General features: G+C 41.8%; 1 protein-coding gene across 1 annotated transcript; it reads left to right on the top strand.

The window, feature by feature from the left end:
• Nucleotides 1–5,627: 5,627 nt before the first annotated feature.
• LOC106579241 (uncharacterized) lies at nt 5,628–20,430 on the top strand. The gene is made up of 7 exons (XM_014158961.2): nt 5,628–5,779; nt 9,457–9,495; nt 9,885–10,106; nt 10,420–10,701; nt 17,552–18,046; nt 18,346–18,462; nt 18,614–20,430. Exons 1-7 carry the CDS (start codon nt 5,746–5,748, stop codon nt 18,730–18,732), a joined length of 1,308 nt encoding a protein of 435 aa, XP_014014436.2. The 5' UTR covers nt 5,628–5,745; the 3' UTR covers nt 18,733–20,430.
• The last annotated feature ends 702 nt before the right edge of the window (nt 20,431–21,132 follow it).

The raw sequence follows: 21,132 nt of genomic DNA, 5'->3' as shown, positions 1-21,132 counted from the left end.
TCCATGAGGGTGGTATGAGGGCCCGACGTCCACTGGTGGGGGTTGTACTTACAGCCCAACACCGTGCAGGACGTTTGGCATTTGCCAGAGAACACCAAGATTGGCAAATTCGCCACTGGCGCCCTGTGCTCTTCACAGATGAAAGCAGGTTCACACTGAGCACATGTGACAGATGTGACAGAGTCTGGAGACGCCATGGAGAACGTTCTGCTGCCTGTAACATCCTCCAGCATGACCGGTTTGGCGGTGGGTCAGTCATGGTGTGAGGTGGCATTTCTTTGGAGGGCCGCACAGCCCTCCATGTGCTCGCCAGAGGTAGCCTGACTGCCATTAGGTACCGAGATGAGATCCTCAGACCCCTTGTGAGACCATATGCTGGTGCGGTTGGCCCTGGGTTCCTCCTAATGCAAGACAATGCTAGACCTCATGTGGCTGGAGTGTGTCAGAAGTTCCTGCAAGAGGGAGGCATTGATGCTATGGACTGGCCCGCCCGTTCCCCAGACCTGAATGCAATTGAGCACATCTGGGACATCATGTCTCGCTCCATCCACCAACGCCACGTTGCACCACAGACTGTCCAGGAGTTGGCGGATGCTTAAGTCCAGGTCTGGGAGGAGATCCCTCAGGAGACCATCCGCCACCTCATCAGGAGCATGCCCAGGCATTGTAGGGAGGTCATACAGGCACGTGGAGGCCACACACACTACTGAGCCTCATTTTGACTTGTTTTAAGGACATTACATCAAAGTTGGATCAGCCTGTAGTGTGGTTTTCCACTTTAATTTTGAGTGTGACTCCAAATCCAGACCTCCATGGGTTGATAAATTGGATTTCCATTGATTATTTTTGTGTGATTTTGTTGTCAGCACATTCAACGATGTAAACAAAAAAGTATTTAATAAGATTATTTCATTCATTCAGATCTAGGATGTGTTATTTTAGTGTTCCCTTTATTTTTTGGAGCAGTGTATATTAATTTGGGCTCGGGCCATTTGGGGCTACTCTCTGGCAGATGATTACATTTCATTATTTATTTTTCCATATTTTCTCATTGTTTCTGTGATCATAAAATACAATTAACATTTCAATGAAATTCTTTAAGGGTCCTGTGTAGTATTTTAGTATTTTGATACTTTGTGCAAGGCAATTGATAAGCATTAAAAACTTTTTTGATGGAGCCTCCCAATTGGTGCAGTGGTCTATGACAATGCAAATCATTTTTTAACATTTTTGACATGCGTTTTTCTGGATTTTTTTGTTGTTATTCTGTCTCTCACTGTTCAAATAAACATACCATTAAAATTATAGACTGATCATGTCAACGATTGCTAGGAGTGGTGGTAGGAGTCAGGCGCAGAGAGCAGAGGTAAGGAAAAATTTGTTTATTCCTTAAAATACGAAAAAAACGGTTGACGCCAACACAACCGGCGTGAATAGCGAAGTGCCCAAATACAACGGGTCCACAGTACGCATACAAAACAACACATGCAGATCGCCAGCACATCCAACAAAAAAGCACTCTGACAAAAATAATCCCGCACAAACCTGGGCGGGCTAAACAGGCTTAAATAACCATAAATCAAGAGACACAAATAAGGAACAGGTGCAAACAATAAGACATACCAAACGAAAAGGAAAAAGGGATCAGCGGCGGTTAGTGGGCCGGCGACGACGACCGCCGAGCGCCGCCCGAGCAGGCAGGGGAGCCACCTTCAGTGGGATTCGTGACAGATCATTTCTTTGTCAGTGGGCAAACGTAGAAAATCAGCAGGGGATCAAATACTTTTTCCCCCTCACTGTACGTGGGGAGGGAGATCGCCCAGGGTCTCACAAAATGGTCTACTAAGGTAGACAGCATTCTCTGTCAGAGATCCATTATTACTCACAATGGGCCTGCCTGGTATAGGTGGTGTCATGCTCTGGTGAATTTTGGGTAGAGCGTACAGTATATGACTATCAGGCGCCACGGTCCCGCTCTCTGACACTCTCAAGCATATGTTTTTTTCCTTACGCTTATAGCGAGAAGGGGAATGCGGTGAGATACCTCACTCATATTATCAGAGAATTACGCAAGTAACCTTAAGTTCTCTTTCAAAGAATTGTTTCGGTATCTCACATATGGGATATAGCAAATTCCCGTATCGCTCATATGCGCTCCAGATTGTCCTGACAGACTCATCCCTCAGAGAGCCCAAACTAAGGATTGTATGCGCCGAGCAGGTGCAAAGATATCCGTACGTTTAAAGCCTCGTAACCGATGAGGTGTAGCTAAAGTACAGCATTACAAATCTCCTGACAGAGATGCCACAAGTGATGCCATTGAGTGGCCATGACCACAATAGCAAAGGGACCCTCAAGACTTACCGGGGTAGCATACACGTGCCAACATAATGAACCTCTGCTATTCCACGGGGACAGACATTTGATGAGAGAGGGGACCTGCCCCCCTACCCAAACTAGGGAGGCACCCCTTTCTTTGGGACCCACGTCCCCTGAATGGGACAACGTCCTGCCGGTACCAGGCACAAGGTAGGGTTCCGTTCTGGAAGAAAGCCGGGCAAGCTGCCGGCAATAGCATAATTTGCTCTGCAGATGTAAAGGTCATGGTAAAGCACTGGAACCTTGGATTATGTAAAGACTGAGTGCTAGGGCTGTAGTAACAGAACTCCCTCCGACACTGGCCAACCCTCAGGGTCAGTGTGTATGGATGGGGGTGGAGGGTGTCTCCATTTGTGAGTCAATGGCTGGTTGTGAGAGACCGTAGACAACTCCCATGACCAACGACGCCCGGCCTATAGCTGTTGATTGCAGAAGGGAGGGTGCCTGCTGTGTCTAACAGTCTGTGTAGATGCGAGGAGCAAGTGCGCCCTAGCGGATGAGGACCGTCAGTGCAGTTATGTCCCCTGTTGTACGACAGAGTGGACATGATGCTGCAGGAAAGTTAACCAAGAGGATGGAAAACATAGTGACCAGCCCGAGATGCCTGTATGAGCCAAGCGGATCCTTGGGAGGACCGGTATGGCTCGAACCTCCTGGGCTGTGCCCCACCTCTGAGGTGATGAACACTTCCCCCTCGATCCTCTATTGGCATCCCAAAAATGGTGTCAGCTGGGAGAGACATGAGACAGCACTGATGGAGGAGCCCCGAGAGAGCATGTACACCGCTACCCTGTAAAGGAAGTGACACAAAGTGATATAAACGTGGGCTATGGCCAGACTGCCTCATTCTCAGTGACCTAACGGGGATGTAACCTAAGCGGAGGTGAATACGGAGTGTCACCGCATGTCCCCTGTGGGGGAGAAATGCACCGGAGGGATGACGCGATTATCCATCCGATAGGGCAACCTGAAAAGGAAAAAGGAAGACACTGGAATCCAGACTTCCTATTCCTGGATAGGAGAACAGTTATACGTATCTGGTCAGCTTTGGCCCGTCTCCTGTGGGGGAGGGGCTGCAAGAGCTGCTGTGTCCCTCACTGCTTGTCCCTGTGAAGGGGAGCAGAGAGGGTAGCAGCCCTAGTGCGTGAACCAAACACAGGATTGAAAAGAAGGGGACAGTAAGGTGTGAGAGCACTGTGGACTTGTGAAATACCAGATAGCCGTCCGCCCACCACCGTCTTTTGGGAACAGTAAGTATAGTGGGTATCCACCGTACTGACTGTTCCCTAGTTCTAGTTCAATAGACAGCTGGAAAGAATAATTATTTAATCTGAGACCCAGATATTATTTTATTTGCATGGGCACTGAACAGCTTTGTCAGGATGATCTTGAACCCCAGTTCTATGAGAAAAGCTACAAAAGCTGCTATGTCTCGTACCACTTGCTGTTATGCGTCTCCCCCCCTTTTCTCTGGGGAACAGGAAGAACTTGGAGTACGGCTTGTAGGCTCTTTCCTCATAGTACTATTCTGATTGCCCCTTTGGTTAGTAGAGAGGAGATAAAGTCCTCTTCTATCCGAGCTGAGTCGCCGTTAGTGAAACATAAAAAACCCTTTGGTTGCTTCATAGCAAACTGAAGCCTGTATACCCACTGTGCTCAGTACCCAGGGATGAACTGCTCATTTGTGCCAGTTCTCCATTTGGAACTGGCTGAGGACTCACACTCACCAAGGGTGGAATGAAGAAGGATTGCCTTCCTTACTGAAATTACAGTGCTCTGTGTTCTTGCAACACCTTGCCTCCTCTTTGACCGTATTACCTTGCGGTGTAACCGGTCAGCTTAGCCGACAAAAATGAATGAACATTAGGCGTACTAAATGAGAGAAGCAAGCCAGTAATGGGCGTCGTCCAACAGTCCCCCCGCCCACTTCACTTCCCTCCATTGAAAATGAATGGGCGCCGTTATTTCATCGCCCCCATGTTATGTGGAAATGCATTGTCAGATGGCAGGACCGGGGCGCCTGATAAAAAGTGGGGTTACCCACTAGTCGCCACACTTGTGACTGGAGCTTCATGTGGTTCTCTCCCCGGGTTGGGCACGTGCCATATGTGAGATACTGAAACTATTATTTGAAAGAGAAAAGCGTGGGCTCCCCAACACTGTTTTGGTGAAAAGCTAAGGGATAGGGCTAAAGAAATGTAACCAGTCTCAAATTCATAGCCAGAGCTCTGGATGCAAGGACTGACCATCCATGATATCAAAATAATAGTTTTAACCACGGTTCGAGTCCATACAGCGTTTGTTTACATTTATGTTGTTTACAAACATTGAAGTAGAACAAGCTTATATTTTGGGTTCTGGTGGGGTATGACAGTTGAATTAAGTTCATGAGGCATTTATACGTTACATTTAAGCGATAAGGCACAAGGAGGGGTGGTATATGGCCAATATACCACGGCTAAGGGCTATTTTTAGGCAACACGCATCGTGGAGTGCCTGAACACAGCCCTTAGCCATAGTATATTGGCCATATACCACAAACCCCCGAGGTGCCTAATTGCTATTATAAACTGGCTACCAACGTAATTAGAGCAGTAAAAATAAATGTTTTATTATACCTGTGTTATACGGTCTGATATACCACGGCTGTCAGCCAATCAGCATTCAGGGCTCAAACCACACAGTATATAATCTTCAATAATCAATGGGTGTAAATAATTAATTTCAAAGTGTATATAATTAATTGTGTAGTGCATCAGCAGTTTCTCTTGTCATGTCAGTGATTGCAGACCTTGGAGCTATTTATAACTCAAATGTCCAGATCAACCAGTTCACGTCAGCTAATGTTTTTTTAGCTATTTGTTTTTCAGCCCATTGATTTTGTTGTAATGTTTGAGTCACTGAAATATCACATGAACACATATAAGACACAGCAAAATGTGTATAATAGCAGGAAATTAGGTCTAAGACTGCAAAATGTTCTCTCCGCCAACAAGAGGGGTGTGAACAGTGTGTCATGAACAATGCTCGTGTCCCTAGAAATAGAAGTGGCGCAGGGGGGCGCGGGATGTTCCCCAATGCTGGAAGGGGGGCCCCGAGTGAAAAAGTTTGGGAACCCCTGCTTTAAGAGAGTCATGAAAATACTGTGGAACAAACAAGAAAGTCAGCATGGAGAAGTATGTACTGGAGGGTTCTACTAAAATAACCCAAGACCAAAATATTTTGGATGTCTTCCAAGTCTCAACTTCCTCAACATTGTGTCTGTAGCGCAGCCCCCATATGTATTCTCCATTCACTTACCTCTCATTGTTAGTCACCCAGTCATTTGTCTGATGTGCGGATCTTGAGTAGGCATAGTGAACAGAGATGGGTATGACATACCTTTTCCTGATATTGGCAGGTAAGCCCCCCCATCTCCACCAATTAATGGTGCTACCAGTCTTCTGCTCTGTTTAACTCTGCATACAATTGTTTTTCTGTTATATTATGACCAAAAAAAAGTTATATTATGACTAAATATATACTATATAACTGAAATTGTGAACTGCGTGCACTTTTTCCTGTGGATTTGTAGATTCCTTGGGTTGAATTCAGTATTATGATCAAATGTAAATATTAAATAATGATAACTTTAAATGACAGAGGGTGAATGACAGTCGCCTATTCAAAGGCATTTAAGGGTGTTTTTTGCGGTTTTTGAGAAAATAACTAATTTAGATGCAAAATGGATATGAGTCAGTAACAAGGTTTCCATCCAACCATTTAATTCAGATGAATGACCTAATGCATAAAAAACAGTTATGACAGGCAATTTTCTCGGTATTGGATCAGTTTGGGTCTGTAAAATGTATTATGCGAATATTGGTGGTGGAAAAGCCTTAACGCACAAATATTGATACAATAACCATCATATCAAAGTAAACTTGGAGTGACGGAGGATATGTTGCGTGGTCCTACCACTACTACTCAGGAAAGCATGCAGTTTATTAGGGTATTATTCTGGTGACATGATGATTGATAGAAAAACCATCATGAAGCAGTAAGCTTGGAATCACACGATGATGTTGTAGCCTACTACGACATGGAAAAGCACGCAGAGTTTATAGGCAGATGGAATAAGTTACTTATTTCATAACTTCATAACTTATGGTGATTATGTGCATGGTGATGAGCTTCATGCAAATGTTCAATAAATATCGAGGGTAGGCTATCATGTGAATGATGCTGTTGATATGATGATCGGTTTTTGGCTGGTAATTTTTTTTAAAGGATTTTTATTTTATTCATATCCCATCGTTCAACCTCCCCTGTCCGCTGTCAGCTAACTGTTGTCTATAGAGCATGCGCCAAAACCAGATTGCGCATGTATGCTTTTTATCGCAACAGTTTTAGTGGAAAAAACATCCATAGAGTTGAAAATGCAATGGAAACACATTAAACTTCAGTTACTATTCCATTTAACCCATCTGAACAATACAGTTCTCTTGACAGGGCATATTTGAAGTCCACATCTTTTGACTCGAATTCGTATAGCGCCTCATAATCATCACATCTTTCCCAAACATTCGGCTACTGTTACAGCCCTCCCTTCTATTAATTTTCAACTCTACATTTCACAGCTTTTCTCTTATTGAATTAAACTCCGACATTGTCTTTTTTGCCTCAGTGGATCGACGTTAACTTTTTCTGCCCAAGTTCCCAAAAGCATTTAGTCAATTGGCGTGTATTTGACGCACGCAGTTAGGCCGTAAAGTTTAGGTTTATGCACTAAAGGCAGATACAAAGGAAAGAAAACACTCAATGTTGCATATAGATATTAATTGCACAAGAATTATACATTTATGGATTTTTTTATGCATTGTTTTCTCTTAATTCAACCCGCCCGACCCTACCCGCTCGTCATCCACACAAGATTTAATTACCCTTAACCCTCCCCATGGATATAACCACGGGGACCGCGGCTTATGAGTGAATCCGCGTATCACTAGCAGAGGGAAGATAAATTACTTACACCAATGATGAAAGGACTCATATCTCCCGCTTCCACTCTATAAAGTGCCTTTAAAATTGATCTTCAAAATGACCTCGTAATTACTTCTGGAGTTGATTCTACATTTAGTATTAATTTCTAGGCCCTGAATTTCTCATTCCATTTAAAAAAGGTAGGCTGCCGTTTGGACAAGAAACATTATATCACGCTGCATGTGTCCACAGTTGCACATTTTAGTACAAGACGGATATTTTCCAAACTCTATAAGATAGAACATTATCAATTTATAAATCTGTTGAATAAGATATGATAATGGATATACAAAAGGATAAAGAAGGGTGCATCAATAATATGGGTAGCTATAAGATAAATTAAACTATAACAAGCGCTACAATATTTATTAGAATCATTATCACCTTTATTTGCCAAATACATTTACAGTGCCCATCATAAGCATTTACCCCCTTGGATTTATTTAGTATTTTATTTTTTAATCACCATCCTCAGATCTCTAATCACAGCCATTCAACTCCGTAACTGTTTTAAAATTAACATTGGCCTCAACAAAATCCTCTCCAGCAACTGAGTTAGGAAGGACGCCTGTTTCTTTCTAGTGAATAGGTGTATTGATATACCACCCGAAACCGAACAAATAACTTTACCATGCTCAAAGGGATATACCCATCTACCAATCGGTGCCCTTCTTCTCGAGGCATTGGAAAAACTCCTTGGTCTTATTGGTAGAATATGTGCTTGAAAGTCTGTACTCCACTGAGTGACCTTAAAGATAATTGAGTGTGTGGGGTACAGAGATGGGGAAGTCATTCAGAAGTCATGTTAACCCCTGTTATTGCACACAGAGTGAGTCCATGCGACCCATTATGTGATTTGTTAAGAAAATGTTTTCATATTTTGATGTCTTCACTATTATTCTACAATGTAGAAAATAGTAAAAATAAAGTAAAACCCTGGAATGAGTAGGTGTGTCCAAACATTTGCCTGGTACTGTACACATTAGTAAGTATTTTGTGTAGAGAAGTTAAATAAATCACAATTAAATCCCTAGCACAGCCCCCACTTTGTAAAGCAACAAAATGTTCATTACAAAGTAAGAAGGTCAGTTCTGGTGACTTTAAAAAAATAAAATGATCTAAAATATAATTTCCCCCTCCAGAAATAAACCCAATAATTTATTGGTCCATATTATCAGGCAGGTGTTATTTATCAATAAGCATTATCACCTTCTGTAGCCTAACTGATGCAGGATAGTGGCAATAAATACATTGGCTGAGAGTTTTCCATCTGCTTTTACCCCATTGCAATCACAAACTCTAAACTTTAGCTTGTTGCTAATTAGCAACATACTGATGACTTGAATGTCCCCAAAAAACATTCCAATGTCACTCAGCCAAGGATCATGTACTATGAATATAATGTAGGCCTACCGGTTACAGCTGACCCGTGTTACATTTAACCCCGGTCTCCCCCTATGCATTCAACACCGTTGGCGCCATTGGCGAGGACTAACTAGCATAAACCATGCCCCTGCTAAAAACTCAGGTTCTAAAATGGTGCAGTTCCCTAATCTTTTGGAAATTAGAAATAAGTAACAAAAGAAAGCTCTGTGATACCCTCTTTTAACAGTGGCCATCAAAACTGCTTTCAAAAGGTGTGTTTTCCCACTACTGCATTAAGAATGGTATACAATGACGGGGCATGCATTCTCTCCCTGTGCGGCACCCGCAATTTGAAAGTGCCTTGAGAGGAATAGTATTTTCTCACATAGAACACGACAAGCTGACCAAAGTATTCTACTGGGGTTATCTGACTTTGATGTTGCTTATTCGTGTTGTTGGCTCAGGAAAATTAATTGTGGAAAATATTTTTCATTCGATATTTCAAAATGTGCATAACCAAAGGCAGCTAGTGGGGTCTCAGTTCCGCCTATCATTCATTTGGATCATAGGTCGCAGGCACCCGGCCCAGTTTAACACCTGGATACGGATGAAACGCTACCACAGCGTAGAGAGAAGGGGAAGTGCGTACAGAATTATGTAAAAACAATTGTATTTTCTTTTTTTTTACAGTGTTTTCTGTTGTGGTCAAGAGTCAGCTCAAACCCCAGGGTAAGTACACAGCGTTTACAACCCTACACACAACCAAAGATATGTATTTTTCACTTGAAGCCAGAAACCATACACGCCCTCCTACCTACTCCGCCCCCCCCACCCCAAACCCCCGCCTTTGTATGCTTCCGCCCACTATTTTGCACAATATATCTGATAGTGAGATAAAGGCGTTAGCCATTATAGCAACTTACATATCACTTTCAAGTACATGTCTCAAACGCTGCTGCCTGTAATCTACCTCTAGGTGGCAGCATAAACCTAACCTCTGAGACTGCAGTTGGCCAATTCACTGTCACTCCGATTTACAGTAGCCAGCAGTGACAAGCATAATATTGTGAGAATTCCTATTTGCATCAAACGGTTCTCTCCTCTGTATCTCTTTTCAGTTTCCATGGCCCCCACATTCAAGCAAGTCTACTCTGGGGATACAATTATTCTGAGTTGTGACAACAGCACAGGTAAGGTAAAATGGTTCTTCAACACGACTGAGGATCAAAATCAAGCCAACAAGACATGGAGCATAGGGGCTGTCTCCGCTAAGAACTCCGGCTCATATCAGTGTGAGAACAACGGACAGAAGAGTGACAACTTCATCATCACAGTTCTAGGTAAATATACCATGCCAACTCCCGAATGCCTAAGCCTCATGGATATATCATTTCAGCTCAGTGGCATAAAATGTGGGTAGTTTAAATTAAGCAGAGAATTCATAAATTAACAGATATGGCAAAATAGTTTGATATAATAGTATATTTCTGGGTTGTACAGACATTTGGCCAATTATTACACTTTTTTTTATACAAGTATTGCTGTGTTCAAAATGCATGCGTCATATACATGCCGTTTGTATTCTCAACCTCTCCCCTTGCTTTACTTTTGAACCTTCCACTCCACTACAACCTACTCTGGACTGCATCACAGAGTACCTTCCACCTGCCACTCTGTCACTCAAGTCAGGGGAGCCAGTCATCAACATAGATGGCTCAGTAGTCCTGGAGCTGCTGGTGGAGGAGAAGAGTCTGTTTGGATGGTGCTGTTGGGTGTACAAGGGTGGGAAAGTACATAGAATAAAACTCAAGAAAAGTCTGACCACCAACCAAGTGTTGACCTTTCAACCCTACAAACTGAAAGACAACATCGCCATCTACTGGTGTAGTGACGAGACTAACCTGAGGAGCACCCCCCTCACCATCAAGACCTCAGGTAAAACAACCATTGGTGGCTGTAATGTTTCCATCATTTCAAAGGAATTATGGGATAAATATGAACTCTCGAATTCATGTTTTGGCAATTGATCATCTCAATCCCAGAAACCCAGGACTAAAATATTGTGTCACGTGCTCATACCACGATTAGGAAGAATTAAAGCCTCAATGTCAAAGTGTTAATGGTTACAGTACGCTCTGTGTCACACCTCCGAGTTTCAAGTACATGTGTTGTAGCCTAGGCCTAGCTTTGACGCAAGGGCGTTTTCACACCTAGTCCTTAGCTATAGTTCCAATCAGAGTTCGATTATTTGTTACATTGTATTTATTTACATTTGTTCAGCTTCGTTTCACATTGCCAAATGTCAAACGAACTAAAATGCCTAAAACCACGGTGTCATGCAAGTCTATTGTTTGTTGAGTTCATTGTTTATTGGAGAAAAATTCTCATGTTAAATTAATCTATGATTATCAAAAAGCAGCACTTGTGTCCCCCAAAAAAATTGGGCTTTGGTCTTCAACAACATGCGGTAGCAAACAGCGCAATAGCTGCTCTAACTGGAAAGTAAGTAGGCTATATTCTGTAGCCTATTGGTGCTTTCAAGACAACTGGGAAATAAACAACAAAAACTAGGTCAAATTATGATGTCATTGATCTTCAGGTCGGAAAGTCTCTAGAAAAGTGCCGTAATTGTAGATTTGGAATTCCGAGTTGGATGACCATTCAAAAGATTTTTCCCAGTCGGGGCTCGTTGTTTTCCGGGGTTGCAAGTTATCTTGAATGCACTGAAGTCGGAAGTCGAAGAATGATTGCATTCAAACAACAAATAATACTGCGCGCTCCTGGTAATTTTCCTGTGTTTGGTCCAGACTGCGTTCTCATCTGCAGCGAACTGCACCACCGTACGAATAGAATCGGACCTAGATCACCCTTTTTGAGCCAAACACGGTGTGTTGTTCACACCAGTCCAAACAAAGAGAACTTAGGGGGGAAACCAATTATGTACATAAACCCTGCATTGCTGAAATATGTGTTGGCCAATGAGAGGCTTTGAAGCTAACGGCCGGCCATATTGGCACTCCTCCTCAGAAGAAGAAGCAGTCCTCCAGGAATGATTGGAATTTTACAGCATTTCAATTCAATGTTTCAAGGAAACAATTACACATATTTAAGTATTTTGTTGTTGTAGTGGGGACAGTAACATTAGTACTTTATAAAAAACTTGGAACCTACTTTAAGGAAAATGTTTTCATACTTTAGCATTTAAAAAAAATGTTTAGCTCACATAATATAATTAAAACATATACATTAACGAGTCTGTAGAATAAACGTGGCAAAAATAAATGTAGACATGAATAAATGCATTTTTACAAAATATTTTTTACATGGTGGGGGAGTGCCAAGATGGAGGCTAGTCTGTTATCTAGTGAATATATACATCATTGGGGGAAATGAGTTCGGAAAAACCACTGCAAAACAAATTTGGTGTGAAAGTCCCCCAAGATGCTTTTGACTCCAGCACAATGCCAAAAGTCTCTATAACTGACTTGTCTAGTTAAATAAAAAAAATGGATAAAACCCGACTGCGAAGAATTCACCAGGAGGCACAAGCCAATTGTCATGAGAAGACCAAGCCATGAATTAAAACAAAAGCAAGAAATAGTCTAATAGCAAATTACTTACTAGAGCAGCCACTTGTTGCCAACGTTTGTTTTTGACAGCTGGGCATGCAAAACATGGTCGACAGTATTTGTATTTATTATGAGCTGCTGCCAAGCCATGAAGTAGACATTAAGTTGCATCAATTTAACAATAATTAAAGACAAAATGTATATTTGTTAAAGTAGTCCTATACTTAAGCAATAAGTCCAATGCAAAGACCTTTTGTGTGGCATGTGCTCAAGCTAAAAAAGAGAACCAAAAAAAATGTTTCTGCAACCATGGTCACAGACTTGTTGAGCAATTATTACAAGAATAGGAAGGGAAATCAGCACAATCTGATGAGTAAAGTGTTTTGGGTAAACTATTTTAAACTGGAAAATGCTACACTTATTAACAATGACCAACACAATTCCAGTCAAAATAGAAGATTGTAAGAAATACTGTAGCTTACCATTACTATATTTGCTGCCACTATCATGTATTCCAGTGGTTTGCAAACTTTTTTACCCGTGACACCCAAAAAGGAGTGGTACAAAACTTGTGACCTCCCCTGCATACACATGCATGTGTGCACACGTGAACATGCGGGCACAATTTGGAGCTGAAAGTCATTCATGTTAGCAGCCAATATCAAATAGGGATATATCATGTCACTTCTCTGGAGTCCAAAATCATAAGGACTACATGTAGTGGAGGTTGCATCACGCATTCACTTTGGAAGGCAGCCTGTCTGCAGTGCTCCTTGCCAGCTATTGTTCTGGAGGAAATAAAACAAGTTCTTTCTGGACACTAATCTGGATATGTGTGCCATTGATCAACAATCAAGACACCTAAGTTTTTGGTTCTGAAACATAGATGAGAATTTCACAACGACTTGCGGGCAAGTGGGGTCAGAACAACAAAGACAAAAAATCTATAAAAAACATTTTGGGGGAAATTATACTACCACAGAAAAGGGTTCTTACTGTGGAATGCAGTGTTTGGTTTTCACCAGGCATAATGGGACTCATGTCATCCAAAAAGCTATACTTTTGAATCATCTGTTCATAGAACATTCTTCCAAGAGTCTTGATGATCATCTAGGTGCTTCTAGGTGCTTTTTGGCAAACTTGAATTTTTGGATGACATTGGTCCCATTATGCCTGGCGAAAACCAAACACTGCATTCCACAGTAAGAACCCTTTTCTGTGGTAGTATAATTTCCCCCAGTTGAGAACAAGTTCTCATTTACAATTTGGTTGCAGTCATTGCAGCTAAAGGTGGCACAACCAGTTATTGAGTGTAAGGGGGCAATTACTTTTTCACACAGTGGAATTGGGTGTTGCATAACTTTGTTAATTCAATAAGTATACATTTTTTTGTTAACTCAGGTTCCCTTTATTTAATATCAGGTGTCGCTTGAAGATCTGATAACATTCAGTATATAATATGCAAAAATAGAGAAAAGGGGGCAAATACTTTTTCACGACACTGTATAAATCATGGAAAGAGGTGCAACGAGCTTTCAACCGTCCTACAGGAATCTTATTTTTATCATCCATTGTACATACAGTATGAAGGGGTTTAAGCCACTATGATTAGACAGAGGTTTTAGAAACTGAGCACACTTGAAACTTCAATATGTCAATCAATTATTTGAAAAGGGTACTCTAAAATCATTAGAAAAACTGAGCTCTGAGTTGAATATCCTCTACCAAGGTCAGACTTCTTCAGAGATATATATATATATAATATATATATATATATATATAAGCCCTCTATCCAAACACCCTAACCGGATAAGGTTACAAGGCACCCCCTCAGGCCATTTTGCCAGAGTTCAGTAGAATCAATACACTGAGAAACCAACAATTAACCTATACAGGGCTTAATCAACTATGAAACAAGATAACACATTTATTCTTAGACAGATGTGTGAAGGTGAACTTCATCAAGATACTGTATAAGTGATGAGACATGGTTAGATATATTCTCTGAAGCTCATAAAGTTACCAATGCAAATTCATGGAGGTGGCTACCCATGTACATATTTTTTGGAAATGTAAAAAATTCAACAGCTTTTCGGTGTCAGTTTTCAATATGATTGATATGGTGTTTGGTTTTCAAATGCCCAGAGATCCAATGTTAGCCATTCCTGGATCCAAGTCGGACATTGTGTTAGAAAGAAACAAATATTATTTGTTACAAATATTTTTCATTGCAGCTAAGAAAACTATTACATTACGATGGCTCCAGAAAGAACCTCCCAACAGATGAGGAGTGGATCTCAATTATAAGAAGAGTATACATCATGGAAAAAATAACATTTAGATTAAGATTAAAGCTAGATCAATTTGTGGACAGATGGTCAAATAATGACTGTGAACATGGAGATTCAGTGGGACTAAGGGTTCTGTCTGATCAATGATCTCTTCCTTTTTATGGACTTTAGCCTACATGTACAGTGCATTCAGAAAGTATTCAGGCTTTGACTTTTTCCACATTTTGTTACGTTACAGCCTTATTCTAAAATGGATTAATTACAAACATTTCCTCATCAATCTACACACAATACCCCATAATGACAAAGCAAAACAGGTTTTTAGAATATTTTTCAAATGTATAAAAAAAAACAGAAATACCTTATTTACATTAGCATTCAGACCCGTTGCTAGGAGACTTGAAATTGAGCTCAGGTGGATACTGTTTCCATTGATCATCTTTGAGATGTTTGTACAACTTGATTGCAGTCCACCTGTGGTAAATTCAATTGATTGGACATGATTTAGAAAGACACACCTGTCTATATAAGGTCCCACAGTGCATGTCAGGGAAAAAAAAAAAAAAAAAAACTCAAGCCATGAGGTCGAAGGAATTGTCCGTAAAGCTCAGAGACAGGATTGTGTCGAGGAACAGATCTGGGGAAGGGTACCAAAACATTTCTGCAGCATTGAAGGTCCCCAAGAACACAGTGGTCTCCATCTTTCTTAAATGGAAGAAGTTTGGAACCACCAAGACTCTTCCTAGAGCTGGCCGCCCGGCCAAACTGAGCAATTGGGGGAGAAGGGCCTTGGTCAAGGAGGTAACCAAGAACCTAACGGTCACTCTGACAGAGCTCCAGAGTTCCTCTGTGGAGATGGGAGAACCTTCCAGAAGGACAACCATCTGCATCACTCCACCAATCAGGCCTTTATGGTAGAGTGGCCCGACGGAAGCCACTCCTCAGTAAAAGGCACATGACAGCCCGCTTGGAGTTTGCCAAAAAGCACCTAAAGGACTCTCAGACCATGAGAAACAAGATTCTCTGGTCTGATGAAACCAAGATTGAACTCAGAATGGGGCAAAGGTTCACCTTTCAACAGGACAACGACCCTGAGTACACAGCCAAGACAACACAGGAGTGGCTTCGGGACAAGTCTTTGAATGTCCATGAGTGGCCCAACCAGAGCCCGGACTTCAACCCAATCAAACATCTCTGGGGAGACCTGAAAATAGCTGTGCAGCAACACTCCCCATCCAACCTGTCAGAGCTTGAGAGGATCTGCAGAGAAGAATAGGAGAAACTCCCCAAATACAGGTGTGCCAAGCATGTAGCGTCATACCCAAGAAGACTAGAGGCTGTAAACGCTGCCAAAGGTGCTTCAACAAAGTACTGAGTAAATGGTCTGAATACTTATGAAAATGTGATATTTCCATTTTTAATTCAAGCTATAGGCACCAAACACACTTTCACATGTTCAGGCTATCCTATCAATAAATTCTTCACAATTTAGCATGCGCACCACAATTATTTGGCTTGCTTTAGGCTTAAACGATTTAAGCCATTAACACGAAACCAACTTCCAAATATGCAGACTGCTCCAACTTAAATTACTTGAGAAAATATTTTTGCTAGCATTTTTTTGTACTACAACAATATTTAAATTAGCTACCAATGTATTTCAATGGCAAAAAAGGGCCATAGTGTCAGAATGCTCAAGGAAGCAGGAGGGTTGAAGTCAGGCGCAGGAGACACAAGTCCGTGAACACTGTTTTTTTAAATAATCCACGCTTGCCAAAAACAGGTAGGGCAGGGCAAGGTTAAACAAATACCCATAAACAGCCCGAACACAGCGTAGGGACGCAGCCCAAAACACACTGCCACAAAACCCACAGGCAGAAGGGAGAAAAAACACCTGTTCCCCAGACGTACAACCTGACGAAAATAATCACGCACAAACACAGACATACCTTGCTAGACTAAATAACCCCCCCTACTAATAACTAAACCAAAACAGACTGACCCAACTTAGATTGCTTGCATTTAGATTTTTTATGCTATTTATACTGTTAAACTATAAGCATTTAAACTTTGCGTAAATGAACATGGGATTGAATGAGACCCATAGAAATACAAAGTTAGTTAATCAAAATGGTCCTGCTCCTTTGCCAATAAAGCTATAGGCTTTATCTGCATAAAATAACTCACCAACAGTAACTCTTGAACCGTTCAAGCTAAAGACACCAAACCAACGTTCTCATGTTTAGGCTATCCTAACTTCAAATTATTTAAAATCGTTAGAAATTATAACGATATACATTTGCATAAAATAACTCACTAAACAGTAACTTTTGAACCATTCAAGCTAGACACCAAACCAGCTTTCACATCTTCAGGCGATCCTAATTATTTCTAATTCTTTAACATCTTTATAAACTATAAACTACATTTTCTTCAGGAAAAGTACTTTTCTAGTTTGTATTTAAATCCAGTCAAGCCATTCCTCAGTTTCTTTCCAGTTGTGTGCGTCCAAGTGAAGAGTAGGTTTGTTTCCTATATTTCATGTACAGTATATTCTAGTTAAGTCACAGCGTTTTGAGATGTATTGGTTTAATAGGTTTATCCTAATCACCTTGACCTTTTATGCTATGCAACATGCTCATGATGCCTCTCCTTTGTTGCAGAACCACACACAAACCTTTACCATATCCAACCACAAATCTTCAATAAATATGTGAAATGTGTCTTCTGCTTACTCTCGAACCTGGGAAAAGTACTCACCCAGTTACCTACCTTGGGTTCCTGAGCCAATTTCTTTGCTACTATACAGTATGTCTGCATCAAATGATAACCCTATTTTATCTGATCCCTCCCTTCTCACTTTGCAACTATGCCCTTTTTTTCTTTTCCTCTCTTCCACCTTCCCTGTTTCTATCTGTCCTCCAGACCGGATCGTACTGATGATGATATTGCCTGGGCCTGCTCTTTTGGGGGAGAAACTGAATCTGAGGTGTGTTGTGTTGGGGACCGACCGAATTAGCCGCACTATATTCTACAAGGATAAACAGACAATAAAAGACAGTTCCAGTTCTTCTTACGTCATCGACAATGTGACCGAGTCCGACCAGGGGAAATATAGCTGTCAAGCCACCTATACGCGAAGCGACAAAGGAAAGCCAAACACAGTCAACTCAACTCAACAAGAACTGATTGTTTCAGCACCCCCTATGAAGGCAGTTCTCTCTGAGTCCGCCGGCCTGTCCTGCTCATGCTCCAGCTGCCCCAATGGCGCCTTCTATCACTGGTACTACAAACAGCCCGATCATCAGTGGCTATCTAAAGGCACCCACAAAAGCTACACAGATGTCATGTCGGCTGGTAGTTACGCATGCAGAGCAGTGTGGAAAAACGGGAGGTCTGCACTAAGCAATATCCATTATTGTGAGTTCCAAACAAATGAGAGAACCTGAACATATATTATTTTAGCGTGAATATATGAGAGTAAATTCTTGTTGAAGGACATGCCTGATAGAAGTTTGAAATATTCACATAAAAGTTAGTTGCTCAAGCCAACTCTGCTTAAGCCAACTTTGAAGAGAGAGCATCATACAGTGTAGTAGGCCTATGATGGGTTTTTTATTTTGTGATATACTTGTCAGCAAAAGTTAACAAAGTTAATAAACCTTTAGAATTGGACAAACCTAACATTGATCATCTTTCTGCTTTACTCATAATGACAGATGACGTCGACACTCCAGAGATAAATGTGCTACTGATCACCATTGGGGTGATCATCTTGGGGGCTGTGCTGGTCATAGGAGCCATATTCATGTATTGCAAGAGGAGGACTGGTGAAGGTAAGCCTACAACTGATACCCTCAGTGTGTGTTTTTGTGTGCACACACATACATGTTTGTTTAAATGACACGTAAGTCTTTTACATGACATCAATTGTTTACCATTCAAAAGTTCTTCATTTAAAATGTATTTTCTGTGTTTGTCTGCTAGAGGCCATTTACCAAGATATGCCCCTGATGACAGTGAAGTCTCAGGATGGAGGAGATGGGGGTACGAGGAGCTCCACAAAAAACATGGTACCAAGAGAGAGGGAGAGTACGACACCCTGAACACAACTCCAGCAGAAGCAGCAGGAGGAGAGAAAACAGAGGGAGCGTACGAAGCGCTGAAGAAAGCGGAAGGAAAGGAGGAGGAGTACCACACCTTGGAGGAAGGGGCGGCGAAAGGTGGGGATGGGGGGTATGAAGCGTTGAAAAAGTCCCAAGATGGGGGAACTGGGGATCTGTACCACACCTTGGGGGAAAAGGGGGCGAAAGGTGGGGATGGGGGAGATGGGGGGGTATGAAGCGTTGAAAAAGTCCAAAGATGGGGGGGAACTGAGGATTTGTTCGATGCTTTGGGGGCAGAAGGAGGCAAAGAGTGAGATGGAGAGTTTGAAGCATTGGGGAAGGCTAAAGAGGGGTATACCGATCTCTGGGAGCAGAAGGGGGAGAGGAGGAAAGTAGGCCTAGATCTGAGACAATAGGAAGTCCTGTAATGACAAGAGGAAAGGTGGGGTGTAGGATCAGTGGCGTAGCGCAGTTTTTCAGGGCCCCCTGCAAGGTCCAAGCAAGGCAGTTTTATAGCTAAGCTCATGCTATTTGACCCATTTGCCATTAGGCTGAAAGAAAGGTTTGCTGTTTTAGAGCTAATTTCCTGCTATTCTACACATTTTGCCATGAGTCTGAGAGAACAGTTTGTAGTTTTCAAGCTAATTTCCTGTAATAAAAATAAATAATTCCTCCCGAGTGCATCGCAGTACTTGAGGCATCACTACAGAGCCAGGTTCGATCCCAGGCTGTGTTGCAGCTGGCCGCGACCGGGAGACCAAAGAGGCGGCGCACAATTGGCCCAGCGTCGTCCGGGTTAAGGGAGGGTTTGGCCGCCCGGGATGTCCTTGTCCCATCACGCTCTATCTACTCCTTGTGGCGGGCCGGGCGCATGCACGCTGATGATGATTGGCAGTTGTGCGGTGTTTCCTCTGACACATTGGTGCGACTGGCTTCCAGGTTAAACAAGCAGTGTGTCAAGAAGCAGTGCGGCTTGGCAGGGTCGTGTTTCGGAGGACGCATAGCTCTCGACCATCGCCTTTCCCGAGTCCGTACGGGAGTTGCATCGATGGGACAAGACTGTAACTACTAATTGGATATCACGAAATTGAGGAGAAAAAAAATAGGGGTAAAAAAAAATACAAATAATAATAATAATTCATGTCTTATGACGTGTACATATGCTATCTGGGAGGCCCAACCTTCGGAGGGTCCCCAACCCCCCCAAAAATGTAATAATTGTTTATTTTTTGGTTGTGGGACCCCTACCTTGCAGGGGGGGGGTACTATGCTAGTGTGTAGGATAATGCTTTTATCACTGTAATGTGTGAAATGTTTAAAAGGAGGGATTTCAATACTTACTTTTCTTTGTAATTTTTGACATTTTAAGGATTTCTTTTAGACAGATATCAACTGTAACATTGAAAGTTTTACAAAAAACTTTGTATATGTTTTGGTGTATACATTTGAGCTTTAAGGCAAAGATGCACTGTTCATTAATTAAGCAGTTTCTCTTTTTTGGGTTACGAATTAAACCGAGTCTGTAATGTTTATAGAATGTATACAACATATTATGCTTTAGTTGCACAGTATCTGAGATATCTAAATGCAATACTCCAAACTGTATATTTATGTAATTTACAGTGGGTGGTAGTGTAACATTGGTAATACATCATTATGATAAATTAGTTTGCTGAAATAAAGTATTAGCATAATCAATTCTTGTGTTGTTTTGTTTGTTTTGTTTAATCAGTTGTTTGGATCCCACACTCAGATTGAATCGGTATCATTTTACCATGGTACTTTGGTGTATGTTGGTGCAGGATCATCGGTGCTGGAATAATGTTTTTTTATTTTATTTCATCTTTATTTAACCAGGTAGGCTAGTTGAGAACAAGTTCTCATTTACAACTGCGACCTGGCCAAGATAAAGCAAAGCAGTGCGACACAAACAACAACAAAGAGTTACACATGGAATAAACAAACCTGAGAGATCCGTTTTTCTGTTTGGTTAGGTCAGGGTGTGATGTGGGGTGGGCATTCTATGCTATCTATTTCTTTGTTTTGGCCGAGTATGGTTTCCAATCAGAGGCAGCTGTTTATCGTTGTCTCTGATTGGGAATCATACTTAGGCAGCCTTTTTCCCACCTGTGTTTGTGGGTAGTTGTCTTCTGTTTTGTATAGTGTACCTGACGGAACCATTTGGCTTTTCGTTTTCTTATTTTTTGTTTGAGTGTTTTTGATAAATAAAATCATGAACAAGTACCACACTGCACTTTCGTCCCCTTCTTCCGACGAACGCCGTAACAGAACTACCCACCAACAACGGACCAAGCAGCGTGGGCAGGAGAGGTGGACATGGGAGGACATACTGGACGGAAAGGGATCCTGGACATGGGAGGAGATCCAGGCCGGATGGGA

Source organism: Salmo salar, chromosome ssa19 (genome assembly GCF_905237065.1).
Source record: "Salmo salar chromosome ssa19, Ssal_v3.1, whole genome shotgun sequence".
Lineage (NCBI taxonomy): Eukaryota > Metazoa > Chordata > Actinopteri > Salmoniformes > Salmonidae > Salmo > Salmo salar.
The sequence above is the reverse complement of the archived record's forward strand: the minus strand, read 5'-3'. Positions and strand labels throughout refer to the sequence as shown.

Excerpts from the sequence above, each read along its gene's own strand:
- LOC106579241 (XM_014158961.2), top strand. The coding sequence starts at position 5,746 with ATGGGTATGACATACCTTTTCCTGATATTGGCAG. Across the intron at positions 10,107-10,419 it reads CTTCATCATCACAGTTCTAG|AGTACCTTCCACCTGCCACT; the intron begins GTAAATATACCA and ends ACTGCATCACAG. Across the intron at positions 10,702-17,551 it reads CCTCACCATCAAGACCTCAG|ACCGGATCGTACTGATGATG; the intron begins GTAAAACAACCA and ends TCTGTCCTCCAG.